At 38.1% G+C, this 24,609-nt stretch overlaps 1 protein-coding gene across 1 annotated transcript in view; it reads right to left on the bottom strand.

Annotated features, from left to right (window-relative positions):
- Nucleotides 1–24,056, bottom strand: part of LOC124368678 — a 58,542-nt gene extending 34,486 nt beyond the window's left edge. Inside the window, exons 1-2 of the mRNA XM_046825962.1 lie at nucleotides 23,652–24,056; nucleotides 1,532–1,586 (exon numbers count right to left, since the gene is read on the bottom strand). Coding sequence (XP_046681918.1) covers nucleotides 1,532–1,586; nucleotides 23,652–23,723 — 127 coding nt within the window. The 5' untranslated portion in view covers nucleotides 23,724–24,056. The remainder of the gene's footprint in view (nucleotides 1–1,531; nucleotides 1,587–23,651) is intronic.
- Nucleotides 24,057–24,609: the final 553 nt, after the last annotated feature.

The following is a 24,609-nucleotide window of genomic DNA, read 5'->3' as shown; positions in this document are numbered from 1 at the left end:
CTTGATATGCTGCGAGGGAAGCACAAGTAGTAGTCAATGCATTATAAATCCTATTCATCTCAAATTCAGCACAGGAACTTTTAAGCAAACAAGAAAATAGTTATTGTTATAGGACAAATCACCAAATTCTTTGTACAGAAGGGGCAGACGGGTCATGCATTTAAAGTTTGCATACATTATCACTGACCATGACTGTTTGTACATGACATCTGAGGCCGAATTTTGAGGAGCAAGGATAACAGCGAGACGGTATAGATGAACAAAAGAGGTTCTCGTCACCAGTTTTTATCTCATCTGTCTCATCAAGAGATTTGGAATTCACAAGAATCAGATATCTCGACTTCGCCAGTCTACTAAATCTTGTCGGCCGATGATTAATACTAATACTACTAATTTTATTGTAGCCATCATTTACAATTTCATTAAATATAATGTATTAAAATGTGAAAGGATCCTTCTGGAGCACTATGTTTGTTAGTTTAAGTGGTCTAATGGAATATCTAACAAATGATGTGTTTGTCAGAGTGTCTGTTTTAAGTTGACATACAGTTGGAAATCCACAATAATATTGTATATATTGAATAAGGTATTTTTGTATACAATACTATAAATTTATATTATATTGAAAAAAATAACCCCCTGATGAGGCGAGAAGAACGATATCAGAACAATTGTAACTGTACGATCTTGGGAGAAATAACAACCATAAATACGCGTTATGGCATGATGAGGTGGGAAGAACGATATCAGAACAATTGTAACAGCACGATCTTGGGAGAAATAACAACCATGAATACGCGTTATGGCATGATGAGGTGGGAAGAACGATATCAGAACAATTGTAACTGCACGATCTTGGGAGAAATAACAACCATGAATACGCGTTATGGCATGATGAGGTGGGAAGAACGATATCAGAACAATTGTAACTGTACGATCTTGGGATAGATAACAACCATAAATACGCGTTAAGGCATGATGAGGTGGGAAGAACGAGATGAGAAAAATTGCATCTGTACGATCTTAGGAGAAATAACAACCATTTAAACAAGTCACTCCATGATGAGGTGGGAAGAACGAGTTAAGAACAATTGTATCTGTACGACCTAGGAGATAATAACCATTTGAAAACGTTATGACATGATGAGGGAAGAAGATCGATATGAGATCAAATATATCCGGGTGACCCTAAGGGAAATGACGAGCACTTACCACACGATAATTGCAAAACGTGAATAACTTTTTTACAACTCTGGCAGAAATTATTGAACGAGCTCTTTTTTCCAGGTAAAGTTAGGACTCTAGATTACTTAGTAACACTCAACCTGAAATTGCAAGCTCTTAAATGATTCGCTACATCAATAAGTAAAACCTTGTTGTTATGATCTGCTTTTTCCATCACCTCAGTTAACGAGTGTTTACAGATGCAAATCTAGAGTTATTTATATTACCGATAAAACTTGTTTCCCCAAATGCCCTCTTCTACTACGATCCACATAAGTTATCCTCTTTAAGTATGAACCATGGTTACCTGGTGTGCTGACAATCCACCACGTCTCCATAGAGAAAGCTATCAGATACGCCACCTGCAACAACCACATTATTACAGAGTTGATAGAATACAATATAGCACTGCATATTTAACACAAGTTAAATACTAAAACAGGAATGCTCCTATTCAAGAACTTCAAGAATTAAATTTATTACGGTCAATAAAATCTGACATAGATATTCTAACAGATTTTCATTAACAGGAACAACAGTCCATTAGAAACAATGTGCCAGCTTGTTTAGAATTTAAGTATTGTTACAAAAAGAAACAATTAAAACTTACAATGATAAACTTAAAATTTAATTTTAAGAGAAGATAATATCACATGCCCAAATTGTTTTAGTCATAACCAATGCAATCGAACTGCCCGTTATACTTTCATCTGTTAGACCAGTGAAGTCCATCAGTATATCCATCATGGTGTAAGGAACAACAGTGTGCTCTCATCTGTTCGACCAGTGAAATCCATCAGTATATCCATCATGATGTAAGGAACAACAGTGCGCTCTTGTAAAACAGTGTGGCATGTAGGTAAAATTAATGTCGCTGGAAGCGAAATGACTTCAGTTAGTTAGGAAGATGTGAATGTTAAGAGGCGTTTCATATATGTGTGTGTTCCATACATGATCACAAAATTATCGATCAAAATTAATATTAAATATCAGAATCACATAAAAATTCGTATTCATTTAAATCGTCAAGACTTTATAACTTCAATAGAATTTGTTATAACCCATCTCCCATCTGTTCGACAAGTAAATTCCATTCAGTATATCCATCATTGTGTAAGGAACAACAGTGTGCTCTCATATGTTCGACCAGTGAAGTCCATCAGTGTATCCATCATGGTGTAAGGAACAACAGTGTGCTCTCATCTGTTCGACCAGTGAAGTCCATCAGTATATCCATCATGGTGTAAGGAACAACAGTGTACTCTCATCTGTTCGACCAGTGAAGTCCATCAGTATATCCATCATGATGTAAGGAACAACAGTGTGCTCTCATCTGTTCGACCAGTGAAGTCCATCAGTATATCCATCATGATGTAAGGAACAACAGTGTGCTCTCATCTGTTCGACCAGTGAAATCCATCAGTATATCCATCATGATGTAAGGAACAACAGTGTACTCTCATCTGTTCGACCAGTGAAATCTATCAGTATATCCATCATGACGTAAGGAACAACAGTGTGCTTTCATCTGTTCGGCCAGTGAAATCCATCAGTATATCCATCATGATGTAAGAAACAACAGTGTGTTCTCATCTGTTCGACCAGTGAAATCCATCATGATGTAAGGAACAACAGTGTGCTCTTGTAAAACAGTGTGGCATGTAGGTAAAATTAATGGCGCTGGAAGCGAAATGACTGTAGTTAGTAAGACAGATGTGAATGTTAAGGGGCGTTTTATATATGTGTGTGTCATATACATGATCAAACAATTATCGATCAAAATTTATATTATATATCACAATGACATAAGAATTCGTATTCATTTAAATCATCAAGACTTTATAACTTTAATAAAATTGTTATATGCCATAAATCTGTAATAATGTAATACATTTATTTTTTAAACTCGTGATAAATGTTTGATCAAAACTGTTTCTTCGTTTCATTTACTTCACCTTCCGAATACCGGAGCGTCTGGAATGTAACAGGTACAGGCTTGACTCCTGGAATGTAACAGGTACAGGCTTGACTCCTGGAATGTAACAGGTACAGGCTTGACTCCTGGAATGTAACAGGTATAGGCTTGACTCCTGGAATGTAACAGGTACAGGCTTGACTCCTGGAATGTAACAGGTACAGGCTTGACTCCTGGAATGTAACAGGTACAGGCTTGACTCCTGGAATGTAACAGGTACAGGCTTGACTCCTGGAATGTAACAGGTACAGGCTTGACTCCTGGAATGTAACAGGTACATGCTTGACTCCTGGAATGTAACAGGTACAGGCTTGACTCCTGGAATGTAACAGGTACAGGCTTGACTCCTGGAATCTGAGGTCTACTAAGTCCGTCTGAAGAGATAAAAAAAGTCGGCGACGGAGAAGCTCAAAATAAATTATTTGCATCGTTTCGGCATTAGGCACACCTGACTACAAAGTCAACTGCAGATGAAGACGTATTCCCATTGTCACATCGGGTATAAAATTGAGTGCACTAAAATGTTTTAGACAAGATCTCAAAGCACGATGAATAATAAAATAAAACTGAATTCAACATTCGCATTGAATCAGCCCTTCCCAAGATCAAATCAATCACTACTTACAGAAATTGATTGCTGAAATTGTTCAGTATTAATATTCAGCAACGTACTAGTACAAGTACTACATTTAGCTTTGGTATGTCAGTTACTTACGAACTTCACCGTATAAAACTTAAGTTATAAAAGCCGTAATATAAAAACTGAATCCGATGTAACAAACGTAGTATGCGAATTTTAAGTTACCTTCAGTTCACCTTCCTCTTACGTGCAACATCTGAAATGTGACGCTGTCGCAGTCTTGACTCCTGAAATCTGGAGTTATGTTCGTCTGGAGGTTGTTCACCTGATAAGACAATGGTACTTCTTCACCTGGATTGCAATAAATTTTGTAGCCTAGGTGTCTCTGATAGATTTCTTTTTGAGCTCCTTCGTTCTTCGTCGGCAACTATTTTTGGATCCCTTTACACGAACATGACTCCAGATTTGAGGAGTAAAATCTGCTACAGTATCAGATTTCAGATGCTGCACGTAAGAGGAAGGAACTGGAGCTGAACTCGACGTTCTCGTTGAATCAATCCTTCCCACCATAGCTGGGTTGTGTGTAAAAGTAGTATACAATATTACAGTAGTATCATAAAACTGCGAGAAAGTATGAGCATACCGGAGCATTGTATTGAGGAGGGATTTAGCGTTCAGTTGCCAATTGAGTGACGTCGTGCGCGCTTCCGACCCGTGTTCTCCCAGCGTATCACAATGAATCTATCATTCAATAATAATGTATTGCTTTGAAACATTATACAGTGTATTCCCAATCGCCATTTGATTATGATAACAAACTGAAACTCTGTGTTCCCATCACAAGGTAGGAGTAGCCTCACCACTTGTCGCGTGTAACAGCCTTCACTGAGGTTCAATGGCTCAATTCATTATTGACAGATAGTACGACAGACAATCGTAAAAATAAATTTTTACATCCCGCCCTGCAAACAAATTGAGAAATTGTGTCAATCTACTCTGTGATACATTTCAACGACGCTCAACCAAATTCCATCGTTGGGCAAGCACAATCAGTTCATTACTGTCTGTGTAAAGAGTAAGTTTCATGCAAAATTTCAAGTCTTAAGATGAAATTCTACTCTTAAGTCGTGATAAAATAATTTTTTATGTTTTAGTATAGATGGGCTACATGTGTTAATAAGTCAACTGTTAAATGTTATTATTAGTGTATTGAGTGTTTTACAAATTTGTTTTTCTGCTATTTTCTCGTTAACATCATGATTACCCATTAGACCAATGTAAAGATATTCACAATCGCTCAGCCAAATCCCATGGCGTGACACGCATGCTCATCGAACTCGATATTCCCCACATAAAAAGCGTCATGCACAATTTTAAGTTTATAGGCCAGTTCGTGTTTGTGACACCGTGCGAACTGACAGAGAGAAATGAAATTTTCCAGCACCTCGAGTGGTAGTTTTGCTAAAGCTCAGTCAATTAAACTCATTCGTAGCATTCATACACACATTAAATCACATTCGTATCTTGAATTACATTCATTCATGATTTCAATATAAATAAATCCAATAAATCTATTATACTGCACTTTACATCATGTATAAAACGTGAAATTGTGTTTAAATGATCCATTCATGCTTTACAACTAAAATACATTCACACATATAAACAATTGGACCTTTTCCACTACCACTGAACTTGTATTTTCGATGCCGTTTATTAGTTACCAACGTTGGTTTACTTATATTGTCACGCATAGAGACTTCAGAAAACACAATAAATTAAGTATAAAAGTATCAACATAAATCAGTACAAAAACATTTTAGATAACTAATTAAATAAATGCTTCACTTTACAATATATATATACACACACACACAGGCCTATTGGCTCTCTAAACATCATAACTAAATAAAACTTTTCTCTCTATGACATAGTAATGTTTATTTTGGAGACGGTTCACTGTTACCACTGGAACAGCAATACAGTGTGTATCATCACCTGAGTCACATTTTAAACAGGAGAAAATCGGATAAAATGGAATTTTCACAATTAAGGTATCCATAAATTCGAGTTAATTTTTTAAAAGTACTATATGGGGAGAAAAAATTAACTTTCTAAGTATTAACACCTTATTTGTAAGTATAATACACGATGAAGTCTAGGAATATTTCAGTCCAAGCAAATTTTAAGAGATTTGGAATCACTACCTACTTAAACTTAAATTTTTTGTCGATTTCTTCTTTCCTCTTTAAAATAGTTTTTCAACTTAAACTTAAACACGTTCCTGGAAAAATCGTAAATATTTTTTGAACAAAATATGGTTTTAATGTATTTTATAAATTATAAACTCTCCATAATTTTATATAAAACGAGTCCTACAATTTGTTTATCCCTCCCGATTCTCCCAATAACTATAACTCTATCGAGAGGAACCTAGAGCGACCTTTGATACTAATAAAAGTTGCGACCTTGAACCAGACCCGTTTTACCGAATAGGCACGTGCCTAGGGCGCTAGGCAATTGGAATTTTGGGGGGGGGGGGGCGCAGAAAATTGAAAAACAAATTGCCGTGGTTGTATCTGCATGCATCATCATCAAACGGTTTTTTCTAGGCTGTCTTAAGCTGATAAGTGAATTTGATCCATTTCTCATCCACCACATAGCAACACATGGTAACAAATGCAAAGTGTATCATACCTTTCGTCTGAAATTTGCAGTGAATTTATTGAGATTATGAGCAAAGAAATACTGAAACAAATCTTAAATGAAATCAACCAAGCTCGCTATCTCTCCTTAGTCATAGACTCCACACCTGACGTGTCGCACACAGACCAATTGGCTGTAGTACTTCGGTATGTTTCATGGCCCAATGCTTGGGCCAACGAACGCCTGATACAACTCTTACCAACGGTGTGCCACAAATTTGGAAGTTTGGAAGAAGCAACCCTCAGTTTTACTTGAGAAACTTGAGCTGGATGTCGATAACTGTCGTGGACAAAGATACGACAATGCATTAAACATGTCGGGCATATACTCAGGTCTTCAGGCAAGGAATAACAGCAAAAATGATCTTGCTGTACCATGTGCAGCTGACTCACTAAACCTTGCTGGGTGTTTTGCTGCCGAGAAGGCGTGTCCAGATAACACACAACATTTTTTACATTCGTACAAGGGCTTTATGTTTTTTCTCGACTTCCACTTACATGTGGAACATCCTAAAAAGTCATATTGAAAAGAGTAACGAAGGAAAATCAAAGGAAGATCAGAGAAAACTAATTATAAAACTCTTAGCTTGATTGACACAAGGTAGTCTGTTAGGGCAGACGCCGTTCGAGCTTTAAAAATGACATGACATCGACATGAATTAAAAGATGCTCTTGAAGAGCTAAATAAAGACGATACTCAGACACCAGAAATACAATGCACAGCCGCTGGGTTTCTAAAAACACTTAGAAATTTCCAAACCACGTTATTAACTGTGATCTGGGACGAAATTCTCGAGAGAATTGATGAAACAATTAGGACTCTTCAAAATCAAGATTTAGACCTATTTGGTGCTGCAAAGGAACTTGAAACGCTATCCTCGTCTTTGAGTGAAAAGAGAGATTTATTTGATGATTTCGAAAGCATTGAAACTTGCAGAAAAAGAAGAAGCTGTATACGACAAAGTTAGAAAAAGAAAGTTATTGCCCAATGAAAAGAAGGATAGAAACATGGAAGAAACATCTCCTCGAGAAAAGTTTCGCACTGGGTTGTTTATTGCTATTGTTCACAACATAGCTTTGCAACAAGGGAGGTCATTTTGAGCAACAAAGATTTTGTCAGTTGAAAGGTATCACCTGTTTTGCATAAGTAATAAAACATTTACACAATGTTAAGTATTTTGAAACATTTATAACGTTTCCAACGGTAATTTTTTCAACGAATTCCATCAACGCATAAAAGAGCACGACAAATTTAAAAGTACGCTTGCACAAGCTGGTTGCATAAAATATGTCACAGTTGAGAGTATTACTTGGTTGACGGATTCCATTGAAAACCGACCGTTGGAAACGTTATCAAAATTGCAAAATAGTTGTTATCCTCTACATTTCTTCTAACTATACTGGTTTTTTCTGTTATTTGACTTTGAACAGGCGCCATTTTGTTAATATTAAAGCAAATCACACCAATATTTTTGTGTAATTTTCCTGATTTATACCTATACGTTGAATTTAATATACGGCGTTATTAGTTCTAGAGGTATTAATTTGTTAATAAAAATGTCGGCTAACGGCAAAACGACACATTTCTCGGCCTATGCTTATAGGGCATTTTGTATATGGCATGATAAGTATTATCAGCCACAGACGTTTGTGACACACTTTTGTGAACACCCTTTACATACTTTTATATATCTTACATTATACAAATGTTCTATATGTGTTCTATATACTATTCGTATAAGCACAAATGGCAATTAATTCATTTACAACGATCAATTAGTCCGATTCAGATAAAAGAAATAAAAAACGCACACCCACACGTACGCACGCGCATACACACATATTTGTATAACTGGTTTAATTTTTAAATGCATCGGTAGAAAGGTTTGAAAACTATCGGAATAACAATAAATATAGTTTAAAATAAGTATTTATACTTTTAAAATGCCGGTGGATTGTGGCAACGGGAGTTTTTTTTAGTAAATATATTGTTTCATGTTTGCAGCCTACAAGTCTCTTCGACGACTCTGAAGTTTCTGATGATACAGAGGGAGGAGAACCAGTTCTTAAGTTGTCAGGGTGGACAAACAGTCATATCTGCACTCGGTACGCTTTTGGAACGCATTGTATCCGAATGTTGTCATCTTCTAGATGTCGTATAGTCTGTAACATGTTTTTATTTCGTCTCTTAGAACTGCGCAAGAATCTTTTTTTTTAATCTCTCCGCCGATGTCGCTACATTAGTTCACAATTTGCTTCAGTGTAAATCTTTTCTTTTGCCATTTTCAGTTGTATTGTAATATCTTCAATGTGGTCTTTTGACTTCATTGATAAAGTAGTACGCTTATTTATTCAAAATACCGATTCATAAATTCATCTTTAGCTTTTAGATTTTCGTCATTGGTTTGCACCTGGACCTTGCGAGTAATATTACACGTCAGGATTTGAGAAATAAGGGCAGGCGAGGTCGGCACATTCAGTCGCGTAGATGAGGCGTGTGAGGTAGCAACGGGCGGCAGAGTTGAATTAGCGGTAAAGTTTTTGTTTTTGTTTTTGTTTTTTTGAACATGAGAACCATTGCGATAAAACTTGTGTTTCAATCACTAATTTCCGCCCTTGCTCAATTGGTTTTTATTGATGAACCAGAAGTTCTGGCAATACACCTCCGTTATACATGATCATTTATTAAAATCCTGTAATTACGAGTAATACATTATTTTGCTTTGGCATTAGATTATATTTCAAATTTAATTTTACGAAAACGAGTTCAAAAGAACCCACATTTAATCAACCATGTGAGTATTTTTTAAATGATTATTTAATGCTCATACAAAGATCGAGCAGCAATACTATTTGTCTCTGAAATTACGAACCAATAATCCTAGTGATGGAAGGCCAATGTCCTTCGACTGTACTACAGTGGTTGTGAGTTGACGGAAGTGATAAGACACTTATATAAGAGCCTGATAAGAGCTTAAACGATATAAAGTACGGTACTTCCGGGTTTTATATTGGTTTATCCTATGAACCTTGGCTCTATATCTTACCCCTGTAAAACATTAAAGTATAAATTTTGAAATATGCAGCGGCACTCTAGTCTATGTATCACAGTTCCAGACTGTAACTTAATTTCATTTATTCTAAAGCTAGTAAAATTATACAGGTGGAATAATAAGTTAGAACCCTCCTCTATTTATTCTAAATTCTATATAAGGAGATATTCTTTTCGGTAGTGGTGCGATGTGGAAAGGAAGTTTAATTTGATTTTGAGAATCTTTTATCCCCCAAAAGTACGAGATCTTGGGAGTAACTCATAAATTTTTAATATAAAACGTCTGAAGTAATCCCTCATTTTGAAGAGCATAAACAAACTTCAAGAATGGTGATCACTATCTCTTTCCCATCCAAAATATAGCCAGTATTACCACAGCAACTCACCACGTTGCCAAGTCTAATCAATTTTTCAAACTGAAGCCTTCCTACTATTTGGCAGTGAGACAAGTGTAGGGTGAGCTACTCTCTCTCGTTTTGAAAAGTATGAAGTGGTATTTGGTTGCAAGCCTGAATAATCCTATTTCTTAAATCTTCGACGTTTTCTACTTGTGTTTTGCACATGTTAGTGTAGAGACTTCGTTAAAATTATTTTGGATAGGAAAGAGATAGCGACTCTGGCTTTCACCATTATCTAAGTTTGTTTATGTTCTTTAAATGAGGGACCATTTGATGAGGGGGGTTAACATTTGAAATTTTGAGTTGCGCCCAAAATATTGCATTTTTGGGGGACTCAAAAGATGTTCAAAATCATCAAATTAAACTTTCTTTCCACACAGCACCACTACACAAAGGATATCTCCATATATAATCTTTAGAAAAATCAGAGAGGGTCCTGACTGTTTGTTCACCTTGTATATAATGTGTACGTTTTATATATAGACGCATCTCCACCCTTGTCCTTACATCGTGTATATCCGCAATGTTGAAAGTCCTAACGACTGTAGAATATTATCAGATATAGGAGTCGAACTAACAGATGCCTTGCAGCAAGGGATTTTAGGACAGGTTTGTAGACTTGATAACTGTCTATTTCCGGAATAATCTGCACGAACTACTCCTTTGATTTTCCATCGAAGAAAGCTAGGTCGTTTCATTGAATTTCAAGTACCCACAGACTAATGTCGCGTTTTAATTGTGTTTTCCCAATGACATAAATCGTCGGACCTAAGAAACAAAAACTTACTAACAGCTTTGTAACTAATAAAAGTTTTCTTACTAGTGTTTATCACTCCTTTGAATAAAAATTAAAAGCACATTAGACTTACTTCTTATCGAATGTACACTGTGATACGAGGGATTAAAAGTGGACGCCAGTTTTCGGCATTGTTTTCACCACTGTTATCACCAATAAGGGGGCGTGATTCGGCTCCAACCCCTGTTATGTAAATCCTTATATGAAAATACCCAGTATACCTTTTATTTGGTTTATGGGAGTCAAAATCCATCTATCGAGTCCAGGACTGTTCATAAGCAGCGTCTAAACTACTTTGATATTTGTTAAATATTATTATAGTAAAGAGTAGATTATTTGTTTGTTTCACAATACTCCTTTTAATTCCTAATGAAATGTTTACATGTTCTTAAGGTTTTTTACGTTTTTTAGGATGTCAAACTCTCCTTCCCATTGCCAGTTAATTTATATAATGAGATCTCTTCAATATTTATTTCACTTTAGTAGGCATTTTGCGGAAGAATATTCACTACAATATTTTGCGAAGGTGAATTTATCTTAATACTTCTGCTATCCTTAGTAAACAAGTTGTGTACTTAAATTTCTTAGCAGCTTTAAAATTTCGCCAACACAGCATGGAGAAGTTGGATGGGGGAAAGCTTTTACGTACGCACTTGCAGGAATGTCCGAGTGTCACTACGGGTATCTGCCGGCGATTTCCACTTTCACTGTCAGCATGATGTAAGCTGCCGCTCCATCCTTGTATCCTGATCCTGCATGGCGCTCTCGACCGGACCAACTGTGGGGCAGGGCTAGTCTGGAGCCACGAGAACTCTGAGTCAATCTTGGTACTATACATTACAGCGAAACTTTCCCTTAGTCAGTTACAATGGCTCACATTGATGAAGTACACTGTAATACATTGTTATACACGCAGATCTTAACCTACTTCAGCGTTTTAAATCGAAGTAAATGTCCTGTTTTGAACAGGATGCACACTTTTGCCGATAGTCTAAATAGGTTGTTATATCATGCTTGTATGCCGAATCAATTCATGCAATATTATTTCGGTCATACATCCAGATGGTTACAAACTCGCCGCATTAAATAAAAATACTTATATTCCGTTAAGTGATGTGTGATTTCCCTGAACTCATAAACCTAAATCCTTAAAAAATCAAAAAGATGTATTTTTTCGATTTTTATCAAATTTTTAAGGTTGCTGTAATACCAGTTAACAATAAAGAAAATAGTGTTGTTTTATAATCTGTTTCTAAGATTTGACTTGACCCATTAAAAGATCGTTATCGTTGGTATACTACCCGAATAAATATAATCATAAGTTTGAAAGTGTCTAATCTTAAAGTTTTACTACAGTTTAAACGATATAATCAGACTATATTTTGGCAGCGTGACCACTTCATGGGTATATCGGAAAGTTTTATAAATTGTGTTCATTATTACATTGCAACTGTTATACAAACTTGGTCCTGATAAGTTGCAAGTGATACATTCATCATAAAACATCTTAGCGAACAGGCATGAACTGTATAAGGTTATAAGGTCTGAGGTCTGTATGAGTGTGCAGGTCTTGTGAGCATAATATCGTTTACATTATTATTATTATTATTATTATTATTATTATTATATAAATCTTAATGGCTCCTGAGGTATGATTGGTATAAAAGTTTATCTTATTTTTGAACTTTTCGTTTTAATTTCATAAGTGGGTGAAATAAAAAAATAACCCCATGATAATTTCTATTACGTGTCGTGTGCTCGTAAAACATTACCTTTAACCGTAATTTCACATGTCCAGGTACTCCAAAAATAACAACTCACTTCCACCCATTAACCTTTCAACTATGATATATGGACTAATATCCGTGAGAGGGTCGCTATAAGACTAAAAATTATGGTTTTTGGAATCCATGAAACTTTCAACCCCCAACCCTAAATGCTGGATTAAGGGGTTCAAATGTTTAAATATAAACCCCCAGTGAGTGTTAAATTAATTAGTTTAAAATTGATTTATTTAGTCATTAAAACAGATAGTTTTTTAGCAAAAGTACTGACTTGTAGTGTAATTTTTGAAACCTTGGATATTCCACAATGTTGTACACAATTGAGGCAGAGGACATTTGGTTTGTGGGATGTTCTTCTTAGAGCCTTTAACTTATTAGAGGCTAAAATTTAAAAACTTTACTTACCTCCTCAATCCCACAGGTTTTTGGGGTTAAAGTTCTCTTATTATTTTACACATAAATAGGCTCAGATTAACTAATCGGGTTACTTATTCTTACTACTTTATTACTTACTACTTACTTATTAAATATAATAAAGTATATGTATTTTAAAAAGAGAAATCTGTATATTAGCAAGATAAGCCAGAGTTCAGCTCTCAGACTCTATTCTAACCAATATTTTTACGGTATCCGAATCTATCGTTTCTCGGATTTCGTTATCTCCAGCTGCAACATCCTCACACCTCATTAGCCATTGAAATCGAACCACTTATGAAATTATGCAATCCCTGTATGAAATTTTCTTACAGTGTAAAGTGTCTATCACGCCTAAACATTGGATTATGTTGAATTGTAAAATAAACCAGTAGTAAGTAATTAAGAGAAACTCTTTAGGCAATGTAGTTGTATATTGCGGTTTACGAATTTCCCTCTAATCATTTTCCTATACCGCTAACGCTTGCGTTGACAACTGCCGTCTATGAGAAAGACGTGTCCGCCGTTTGCAGGTTTGTATTAAAATATGTTAATATTTCAACGAGTCACTACTTAGAGATGTCAGCTACCCACGCCTACGTCGATTACCGCCTACGCCTTCCTCCGCACCATGCCGCTGTATCCGCATGGAAGTGAGAGCATCTTACCTCACGGTATACAACATCAGGTTTGCACGCGTGTCAGCTACCCACGCGTACCTCGTGTACCGCCAACGCCTTCCTCCACACCATGCTGCTGTATCCGCATGGAAGTGAGAGCATCTTACCTCAAGGTATACAACATCAGGTTTGAACGCGTGTCAGCTACAAACGCGTACCTCGTGTACCGCCTACGCCTTCCTATACACCATGCTGCTGTATCAGCATGGAAGTGAGAGTATCCTACCTCAAGGTATACAACATCAGGTTGCACGCGTGTCAGCTACCCACGCGAACCTCGGGTACCGCCTACGCCTTCCTCCACACCGTGCGCTGGAAGTGAGAGGATCCTACCTCACGGTATACAACATGAGGTTTGCACGCGTGTCAGCTACCCACGCGTTCCTCCTGTACCGCCTACGCCTTCCTCCACACCATGCTGCTGTTTCCGCATGGAAGTGAGAGGATCCTACCTCACGGTATACAACATCAGGTTTGTACGCGTGTCAGCTACCCACGCGTACCTCGTGTACTGCCTACGCCTCCCTCCACACCATGCTGCTATATCTGCATGGATGTGAGAGTATCCTACCTCAAGGTATACAACATCAGGTTTGCACGCGTGTCAGCTACACACGCGTACCTCGTGTACCGCCTACGCTTTCCTCCACACCATGCTGCTGTATCGGCATGGAAGTGAGAGTATCCTACCTCAAGGTATACAACATCAGGTTTGCACGCGTGTCAGCTACACACGCGTACCTCGTGTACCGCCTACGCTTTCCTCCACACCATGCTGCTGTATCGGCATGGAAGTGAGAGTATCCTACCTCAAGGTATACAACATCAGGTTTGTACGCTTGTCAGCTACCCACGCGTACCTCGTGTACCGCCTACGCCTTCCTTTACACCATGATGCTGTATCCGCATGGAAGTGAGAGTATCAAAATCAAAATCTTTTTTATTGCAGCGACATTGTATATACATTGTATGGCAAACGTCAATACGGGGTTTTCTAAAATTCCAGGCATTCATACACACAATACACATTCATGCTTACAATTTTACAATCACGCCTCTTTCATTCTTCGCCAATGCAGCCCACTTAGCACAGCAGAGTCAGTCTTATAATTGGGCGGTCTCCCAGTCAAATGCCAAAAACTCACCCGCATTTTAGAATGCCTGAGACACCAAGAAGCGTTTGAGGCGAGTCTTTAACGCCTTAGGCGTTTTGGCATGTTTAATTGAATTGGGCAGTCTGTTGAGGAACTGCACACCCGCTTGCGAGGGTAGGCGTTCATAAACCACCGTTCTGTGTCTCCCAGTCCGGTAGTTTGCTCTGCCACGCGACTCATACATGTGTATGTCTTGGCCTCTGGTTAAGGCACATTTACTCATACAAAACAAAGTTGTTTCCAAAATGTAGAGGCACGGCAGAGTCAACAGCTGCAATTTCCTGAAAGCTTCCCTGCACGACTCTCTAAATTTGATTTTGGCGATTACTCTAATTGCTTTTTTTTGGAGTCTGAATGCTCTTTGAAATTGAGTGTTTGCGCAAGCTCCCCAAAGGACCACTCCGTAGGCAAGATGGGGGTAAATCAAGCCGTAATACGCCGTAATCAGTACCTGACTCGGACAGTATTTGGCTAAAGACCTCAAAACAAAAATGCCTGAGCAGATTTTTGCGCAAACATGGTCAATATGCTCATTCCAAGTCAGCCCTCGATCGAGGTGCATTCCTAGGAATTTTAAAGAGCAGACTTCTTCCAGTGTGGAGTCATCTAACAAAATGGCCGGCTCACACTGGTTGCCTGCAGTGCGCAAGGATAAATTCAAAACGTTGGTTTTTGAAGAGTTTGTTGTTAGATTGAGGCTGTGGAAGTATTGGACACAGTTGTTGATGTCAACAAAAGCCTGTTGTTCCCAAACTTCGCTTGACATTGCATTGAAAAAAAGAGTCGTATCATCGGCAAACTGCACCAATTTTCCATGGAGATGCGATGATTTTATATCGTTCACGTAAAGCAGGAAAAGCACAGGACTGAGGATAGACCCTTGAGGAACTCCATATCTCAGGTCTATTGGTTTGGATGATTTACTTGATATTTGGACAACTTGGGATCTCTGACTTAGGAACGAGCCATTTAAGAGGCACGCCTCGAATGCCGTGGGACTCAAGTTTGTCGAGCAGTGTACCGTGATCTACGCAGTCGAATGCTTTGGACAGGTCTAAAAACACATTCATTGTGTGGTTTCGACATTCAATTCCCTCCCTCTACAATTATATAGACAAGACTCACAACTGCGTCTGTTGTCGATTTGCCCTTTTTGAAACCAAATTGTTCACTTGAGAGCTGATTGTATTTGTCCAAAAAGTGAAGCATTCTTTTAAGAAATTGCTTTTCAAAAATTTTGCTTATCACTGGCAAAATTGAGACATGCCGATAGTTAGTAATTGAAGCTGGGTCGCCTTTCTTAAAAATAGGAATAACTTTAGCAATTTTCAGGAGAGAGGGAAACACTCCTTTTTGGAATGAATAATTTACTAATTGGGTTAAGGGTCTCACTAAATGCTTGCAGCATTTTTTTATGAGCCATGGAGACATTATATTGAGGTCGTTTGATTTTTTTGGCTGGGAGCTGCTGAATAATTCGGTGAAGCTCATCCTAAACGACGGGCGCCAACACCATTGACGATGTGGGGCTCTGTCTTTGCAAGGGGCGTACTTGAGGTTCAGATGGCCGAGGACCCCGCCCATCAGCAACGGATGCAAAAAAGTTATTAAACTGATCGGCAATCTCCGTTTCATCGTCCACAAGCCTAGACCCAATTTTAATTTTGACTGATTTATGAGTTTTCGTTTTATTATTAATGATGCCCCAAGTTGTTTTTGAAACATTTTTGGAAGAGAGAATAGATTTTGAGACAGCATATGCTTTTGCAGCTTGGATCACTTTCCTGTATGTTTTTTTGTAATTCTTGAAGAAAGTTTTAAATTGTTCGTTTGAAGTGGTTTTGTAAATTTCGGAGAAAAATTTTAGTTTTTCTCTAGAAACTAAGATACCCGCCGTGATCCAGTTATTTTTGGAAGTTTTTTCGCAAACATTGATAATTTTTGTAGGGCAGCAAATGTTAATGTGGAAATTTAGAGTGTCGTTAAACAATCTAAACTGCTGCTCTACAGGTTGAAATGAATTTAGAAAATCCCATCTTTCTTTAGAAAGAGAAGTGTTGAGGTGAGCGATATTTTCTGGCCTTATGTCTCTTACTGTTTGTTTAATTTTGGGCTCCCTTTTGAGTTGTACCCCACTAATGACGGCTTCTTGGCCATAATGGTCTGAGACAGCTGTATTCACTACAGACACCGCGACACTTGAGTGGTTGGTGATGATATTGTCGATAGCAGATTGTGCTGTAGCAGTCACTCTCGTCGGAGTTCTGACTAGAAACTCCAGGTCAAATGACCTAAGTAAATCGACTAATCGAATTGTGAAATGGTGAGTGTTGTCCAACGCGTCAATGTTGAAATCCCCCATCACGACAAATTCCTGATGTTGGTTAGTCAGGCATGTCAATAATTTTTCGAATTTAGAAAAAAGTGTCTACATTTCCACTATGAGACCTATAAATTCCGATCACTACTAATTTTGATTGATGCGTTTGAAGTTTGATCCCGACTGCTTCAAAATCTTTTTCGGTTAATTCTTGGATCGGAAAGGGGGAAAACAAGAAATTCTGTTTAAGAAAAATGCTAACGCCTCCACCTTTGGAGTGAGTTCGACAAAACGCGAGAGCCAATTTGTAATTTGGAATTTTGCAGAGTGCGACGTTCTCCATGTTGAAACCGCTTTCGGTTAATACAAGGAGATCGGTTTTCAGATCCTCGCACATAAGTTGGATTTGATCCAGTTTGTTGGTTGCAAATTGAGAATTTTGATGAAGCAGTCTTACTTCAGTTTGTTTTTTAGTGTTTGTTAGTTTTAATTGGGTTTTGTCTGTCAATTTTGTCCGCTGTTTCCAAGTGGGGTCCCTAAAAAAACAGAGTTTGATTTTTCATCAACAACTGTAGAGCGTTCGTATGAGGGTGAAGATCTCACTGCCTCCGCGTAGCTGTTGTGGGGTGATGTCCAGGGTGTAGCCGGGATGGGCGGCACACAGGGGACCATGGTGTCGGCTGCCGGCGACGGCATCGGCAGACATCGCGGCTCCGCGGTGGTGACGCTCGAAGACTGCGTAGTTGATGACGGCGGCTCACCCGAGGATGGAGGTGGCACCTTAGGAGAAGGCCTCGAGGTGAGCTTATGCATCTTGGCGAGGCTTCGCTGTATCAAACCAGCTAGTTTTCTCTTGCCTCGCTGGGACAGATGCATGCCGTGCCTCGTGAACATCTTCCGGTCCAACTGGTTAAAATCCAGGAATCGAGCGTCGTGTCTCACGGCCAACTCCTGGATGTAAGCGTTCACGAGGCCGATATCTTGATTTGTGCCGTCATCTCCGGGCAGGTCGTGGCGATATGGCAGAGTAGAGATGACCAGGCTAGTGTTGGCGGGTCTGGTAGTCATATGATTCTCCACGTGACGGTATATATTCTGCTGTTCACCTGAAGCCAGATCGTTGGTACCCGCTATCAGTATCTCGCAGCGGGTACTGTACCCTACCTCACAGTATACAATCAGACCCTGCCTCACGGTGAGTATGTAGGATACTCACGGTATACAACATTAGTTTTGTACGCGTGTCAGGTACCCACGCGTACCTCGTGTACCGCCTACGCCTTCCTCCACACCGTGCTGCTGTATCCGCATGGAAGTGAGAGGATCCTACCTCACGGTATACAACATCAGGTTTTTACGCCTGTCAGCTACCCACGCGTACCTCGTGTACCGCCTACGCCTTCCTCCACACCGTGCTGCTGTATTCGCATGGAAGTGAGAGGATCCTACCTCACGGTATACAACATCAGGTTTGCACGCGTGTCAGCTACCCACGCGTACCTCGTGTACCGCCTACGCCTTCCTCCACACCCTGCTGCTGTATTCGCATGGAAGTGAGAGGATCCTACCTTACGGTATACAACATCAGGTTTGCACGCGTGTCAGCTACCCACGCGTACTTCGTGTACAGCCTACGCCTTCCTCCTCACCATGCTGCTTTATCCGCATGGAAGTGAGAGTATCCTACCTCAAGGTATACAACATTAGGTTTGCACGCGTGTCAGCTACCCACGCGTACCTCGTGTACCGCCTACGCCTTCCTCCACACCATGCTGTTGTATCCGCATGGAAGTGAGAGTATCCTACCTCAAGGTATACAACATCAGGTTTGCACGCGTGTCAGCTACCCACGCGTACCTCGTGTACCGCCTACGCCTTCCTCCACACCGTGCTGCTGGAAGTGAGAGGATCCTACTTCACGGTATACAAAATCAGGTGTGCACGTGTAGTTAGTAGCTACGCTACCAACTCACTTTCATGACCAAAGACATGCCTTTCAGTCTGTAAAACATTGTAACAGCCTCGCAATTATCTGCGTAAGCGTAGTAGTGCGTTATTAAATAATACAAGTGGACGAGACTGATAAACTACAGTTTGGTTCTTTTCTTCTCCATAAAATAAGTTATGAGGATATGCATTTCAATTTTGTCAGTGTTCAACCTTGTAAGTATTTTAATAGGTGTAAATAAAAACAAACTTGAAATACACAAATAACATCACCGGCTATTATATTTGTAATAACTATAAATATTAAATGGGCAACAAAATTGCCATAACATTTTATTACAAGTCAATATGGACATATGATTTCACAACGACCAATTAGATACTGGATGTGGCAGATTGCATTGTTGACAAGATGTGGTTATATATTTACATTATCACAAGAATAGTTACTTTTTATTTATTCTTTGATAATGATTTCTTGAACTTGAAAAATTAAATTTTCATACCTTTTTACTTGTCAGGTGTTACATATCTATTGAAATTATGATTTAATGTGTTCGCCATCAGTTTGACGACTTGGGCAATATATTTATTTGCAAAAATGCGTGAAGTAGCATATTACTGACATTAACACGAAGATGTACAGACATGTGTAAAACAGAATAAAAATACCACACTAGAAAAATCAATAAATGTAGCAAAACCAAAAATACAAAAAATAATAATTAGTAATAGACATGTGAAACACACACACACACACACACACACACACACACACACACACACACACACACACACACACACACACACACACACACAACGAAAATATAAACCTGTTGCAGATCTGCTAAGACATACTTACAGAAGTAACAGAAAACTAAATCATCTGTTAATGCCTGGGAGTTGTCTATATTTTATTGTTTCTATTATCATTTGTAAAGTAGGCTTTATTTATACTACGGAGATTCATATTCTTGAATAACAAAATTGTTCATAAATTCTACACACTTGTATAAACAACCTGGCGACATTAATATCCATACACGTACACGGTCGCGCAATAGTGATTTACAGCACTTGGCAACATTTGTACTGTACTGTACTTTGTATTTTTTCGAAATAATGATGACTTGAACTGAACTGAATTGATTTGAACTGAATAGTGATTAATGTGTTAGATATAAATTAACCAGATATATTTTCAATGCAAAATTCAAATTAGAAGTACAAAACAAATAATTAACTCTGGAACTATTATCAAACACTACCGTTAAATGCACAGTGGTTTATAGGAGTGCAATAACAAACCAATTAAATCTAATTAATAAACATAATTAACTAATAATTAGTTTGTCTATTCCTTTTAACTGACTCTATAACAAGTCTTTAAAATCTATTTTGTTTGCCCACGCCAAACTAATTAAAGACCAAAGCTTTATATACGAAACTATTAAGCTTAAGATTTTCATTCTGTACATGTATAAATTACCTTGATTTAAAAAAAATGGTGGTTGGGTAACTTCCCTTCTTATCTTATCTACTAATTTCTCCATCAGTGCGGGGGTAGCTGGCGCGTACCACACTGGTGGAGACGAAAGAAAACTATTCCTGGAAATAGTGGCACCACGTAACAAAATAATACTGCCTGAAAGAGCAACAAGTATTAAAATATATACTAGGCTGCAGAAAAATTTAGGGATTTAATGCGGGCTAACAAAAAGGATCCTACCATTTCCAATAACGCTAATTTTGCATTTTAATAACAACAATAATATTTTTGTAATCCATACTGTTAAACAATATAAAAGTAATTTAGATAATGTAATTTCATAACTTTCTCAGCTATGCATTGGTAAACCTCACAATGCCTATCAAAGGTTCCTTTAGTCTATAACACAGTGTGCACAATGTATGAGGTTTCGCTTTGTTATGAATGAGTATTATTTCCTAAACGTAGTGCACGAAAGTCCCGGAAACGACAATTCAAGGCTAGTTGAAAAAGATAAGAGCACGCCACTTTGCGCATTCTCGTCTAACGATGTAAACGACCTTTAATCGCTCAAACAGTACAGAAATAATAGTTGCAAAATACTATAACCACTCGTATAATGTTAGATAGGAACATAATCGTTGTACCCTCTACCTCTCTTATACATTATCACTGCACAATGCATATGAAAAGTCCAAAATATTGGTCACGCAATATACTAGACAATTTTCCAATATTTTTAGACATTTCAATATTTGCACTGGTTAGACTCACAAGTAAAATGTATTTTAGAATCATATTCTTAATTAAAGTTTTCAATTTATAATAAAAATAAAGGCATTAATTAAACTCAATAAGCTGTTTATTTTACTATGCCAACCAAGCTAATAAAATTATATAAAACTAAACAATTTTTAATAGAGTAAACATAATTACATCTTTTCTGATAAAATAGTATGTAGAATTAATAAGGTACTATAAATGTATAGAGCCATTTTTTTAATAATTGAAGCAGTGACAGATTATTATATTGTCTTGTTAAAGTTACGATATCAGAACCGTTCTCATATAACATTATTCACTTCGAAGCGAGAGAGAGAGACAGCCCTAAGGGATTGATTCGCCTTTTTATTCTTTCACAGATCTTCCACTCTATATTGCTTTTATAGAATCTCCTCCACCTCTATCTTGCCCTCTTACATATCCGTTCTTCTACGCTTTTCGTACTCTGTTCCCATTACCTGATGTTTGTTTTTCTTGGGTATTCTACCCAAAACGTTCCAAATTTATACTAACCAGCTAATTGTATACGACTGGAAAACACAATAATTTTATTTAGGGTTTTAAGAACCTCTGGTACATGGGAGCTCCCTTGAACCGCAGGTTGAACCTCCTCGAACACCCTTAAACTCGCCTATCACAGCCGCAAGTGAGAATATTCCCTTGGGTCCTCATCTAGGTCCCGAAAATGTTGATTCATTGCTATCAGAGTGGCAGGGTTGCTTACTGGCAGTGGCTTCTGTAGGAGTTAGTGTCACTTCAGCAGTAGCCAACTAGCGGAATTCACGTGCTATGTATACCCACTGGACGTCTAGGGCACTAATCAATACTAGTACTTAATTTTTGAGTATACCTAATATTATGCCTTAAGATTTTGACAGGTACTGAAGAGGATAGATTCCAATCCAAGAAACCTAGTGTTCTATTTTGTAACATTAACGATGGCAAATGTCTGAAAACCTGTTCCATTCTAATTATCATGTTGTAAAAGTAATCCTGTAACAAGGAATGTACCCTGTGGCACACCAGTATTTAGTGCTCTCCTTCATAACATACTATTGATCACATTGCATCCACGAGTGATGGTTGGCATAAAGTTATAAGTTTAAATTTTTCAACTAATAGAGAATGATTAAAATAGTAAATAACTTTGAAGTATTAAATTATACTGGCTGACTAGGTTGTGAAATGTTACATTATATAAAATCTAACTAACTAACGGTACAATAGGTCTGCAGTTTGACGAAAAGCGAGTGATGAGATATTATATAGGAAACAGATAACACAAACTTCCACATGTTTGGGACGACAATAGTTATTAAACGTTCTTTAAATTGAGATAACTCATTGAAATGTAGAACCTGCGCAGATGCAGTTAGGGTTCTGCAGGACTGCACTGAACTACAAATGTCCATGCTATATGACAGTCCTCCACTGTGCAGAGAACTTAGTAGAGCTATTGTTTGGTTTCGATAAGGATATAAAATAATAATTCAAATTATTATGTGGGAATTTGGTTTAGTCTAGGAAAGGATGCTTAAAACCAAACTTTGTTTCATTACACCAATGAACTGTAGAAGTCGGTTTTCTGCAAATTAATAGTTTGTTATTTTATGCCCAATTGGAATTTTAAAGACTGCTTGACCTTGATGTGTAGCCACCGGTACTGTTTGATGGCCTGGCTCTTCGCTAGACCGAGTACTATTAACCTATTTCATTAAAAATATTAATAGTGGCCCAGCTTCTAAAGTTCATTCTGTGAGCTAATTTTACACTATTTGAGCATTATGGACTGCTATATGTTTCATAATATAAAGACACTTGTACCTTAAACTTTCAATTGTGTATGGATATTGTGGATGATTTCAATAGACAATACCTTGCGTTCCCAGTAGCATTATCAAACTGTAATCTCCCGTTTATGTGTCGACTAAGGCAAAGCAGCAGGAAATATCAAGTATTACGATAGATCGGCCAATCGCATTGGAATGATATCAGGGCGCTTTCTTCATCAAGTTGGCGATAAAAGAGCAAATTTATTATTGCACATTACAGCCACTATGTCAAAAATACACTCTATGTAATTGTACAATGTGGTAATTGTTCTAAAATCAACATTATATATCAACTCAGTGTCGGTTATTATTATTGCCATGAGGGGTTCACTTCACGCCTAAGAGCTACAACTGAGTTTACCAATTGTAGTGAGCCCAGAATCATTCTACAGAGACGGTGGATTCATAAGTGGAATCGCGACGGTCTTAACATCACAATTGTTATTCAGAGGAGAGGTTAGATCACGAGTATCCATCTGGCAATGTCTGTAGCAGTCTAGATAGCCAGTATCACTCACCAGGGTGTAGACACCGATGACGGATGCTGCCACAGAAAGGCTGCAGAAGAAGCAATCCTCGAGAAGCGCCATATCATGCCTGAAGAATTTTGAACATCTCAGTGTCCGATGCAAAGGTAAACTCCACTCCGGTCCCCGTGAGAACCCATGTCAGTGCCAGGATCATAGACTTCTCGTCGTCCCACCACGTGTTCAACTCGCACCCCGAAGCACAGACCCGAGCCACATATCCACTACGGTACGGCCTCGGCTTGCGACACACCGTGTAACCAGTGACCACGCACCGTATCACAGCTGTGATGACGGGAACACTCGCCTACTAGTAAACTGTGAACACTGCAGTGAACACACCTGACTACGCCACACTTTCCACTCAGCTCGCTCCCCACCACCTACCACCTACTCCTGCCGCGCTCACTCTGCCACTGCTCACACCTAGTCTACTTGTATTGCCTCTTGACCTTCGTCGAGCTTCCACCATTCATTCTCTATAACCGTTAACACCCTATCTTACCGTAGGCCTACATTCATCTTATGTCCATAATTAGCCCAAACATAAACAAGCGAAGAGTATGAAACAGGTTTCTGTCCATAAGTGTAGAATACGTAACAGTTTAAAATTTCTCAATAGCGACTTAAAATCACCCATTGAATTTTAGTATATGGATATTACATAAAAGTTACTTTTTGTAGCAAATTTGATTTTTTGAGGCTACATTGGATCCGTATATATCCATCATAATGAAAGTTTAATATTTCAAAAACGGATGTGCTCGTTTGGCTTATCATTTTAAACTTTCGTTTTCTGTTGAGTTCAAAGGTAAAACCTGTTTTTCATACTTGAATCCAGTACTACTTATCAAGGAATAAACTGCTGTCGAATCTGTAATAGTCTTACTATCCATGACTTGATTTACCATTATTCTTTTTTGCTTCTTGCCTTATCAATGTATTATGA

Source organism: Homalodisca vitripennis, chromosome X, assembly GCF_021130785.1.
Source record: "Homalodisca vitripennis isolate AUS2020 chromosome X, UT_GWSS_2.1, whole genome shotgun sequence".
Classification (NCBI taxonomy): domain Eukaryota; kingdom Metazoa; phylum Arthropoda; class Insecta; order Hemiptera; family Cicadellidae; genus Homalodisca; species Homalodisca vitripennis.
This window is presented reverse-complemented; position numbering and strand designations above follow the sequence as displayed.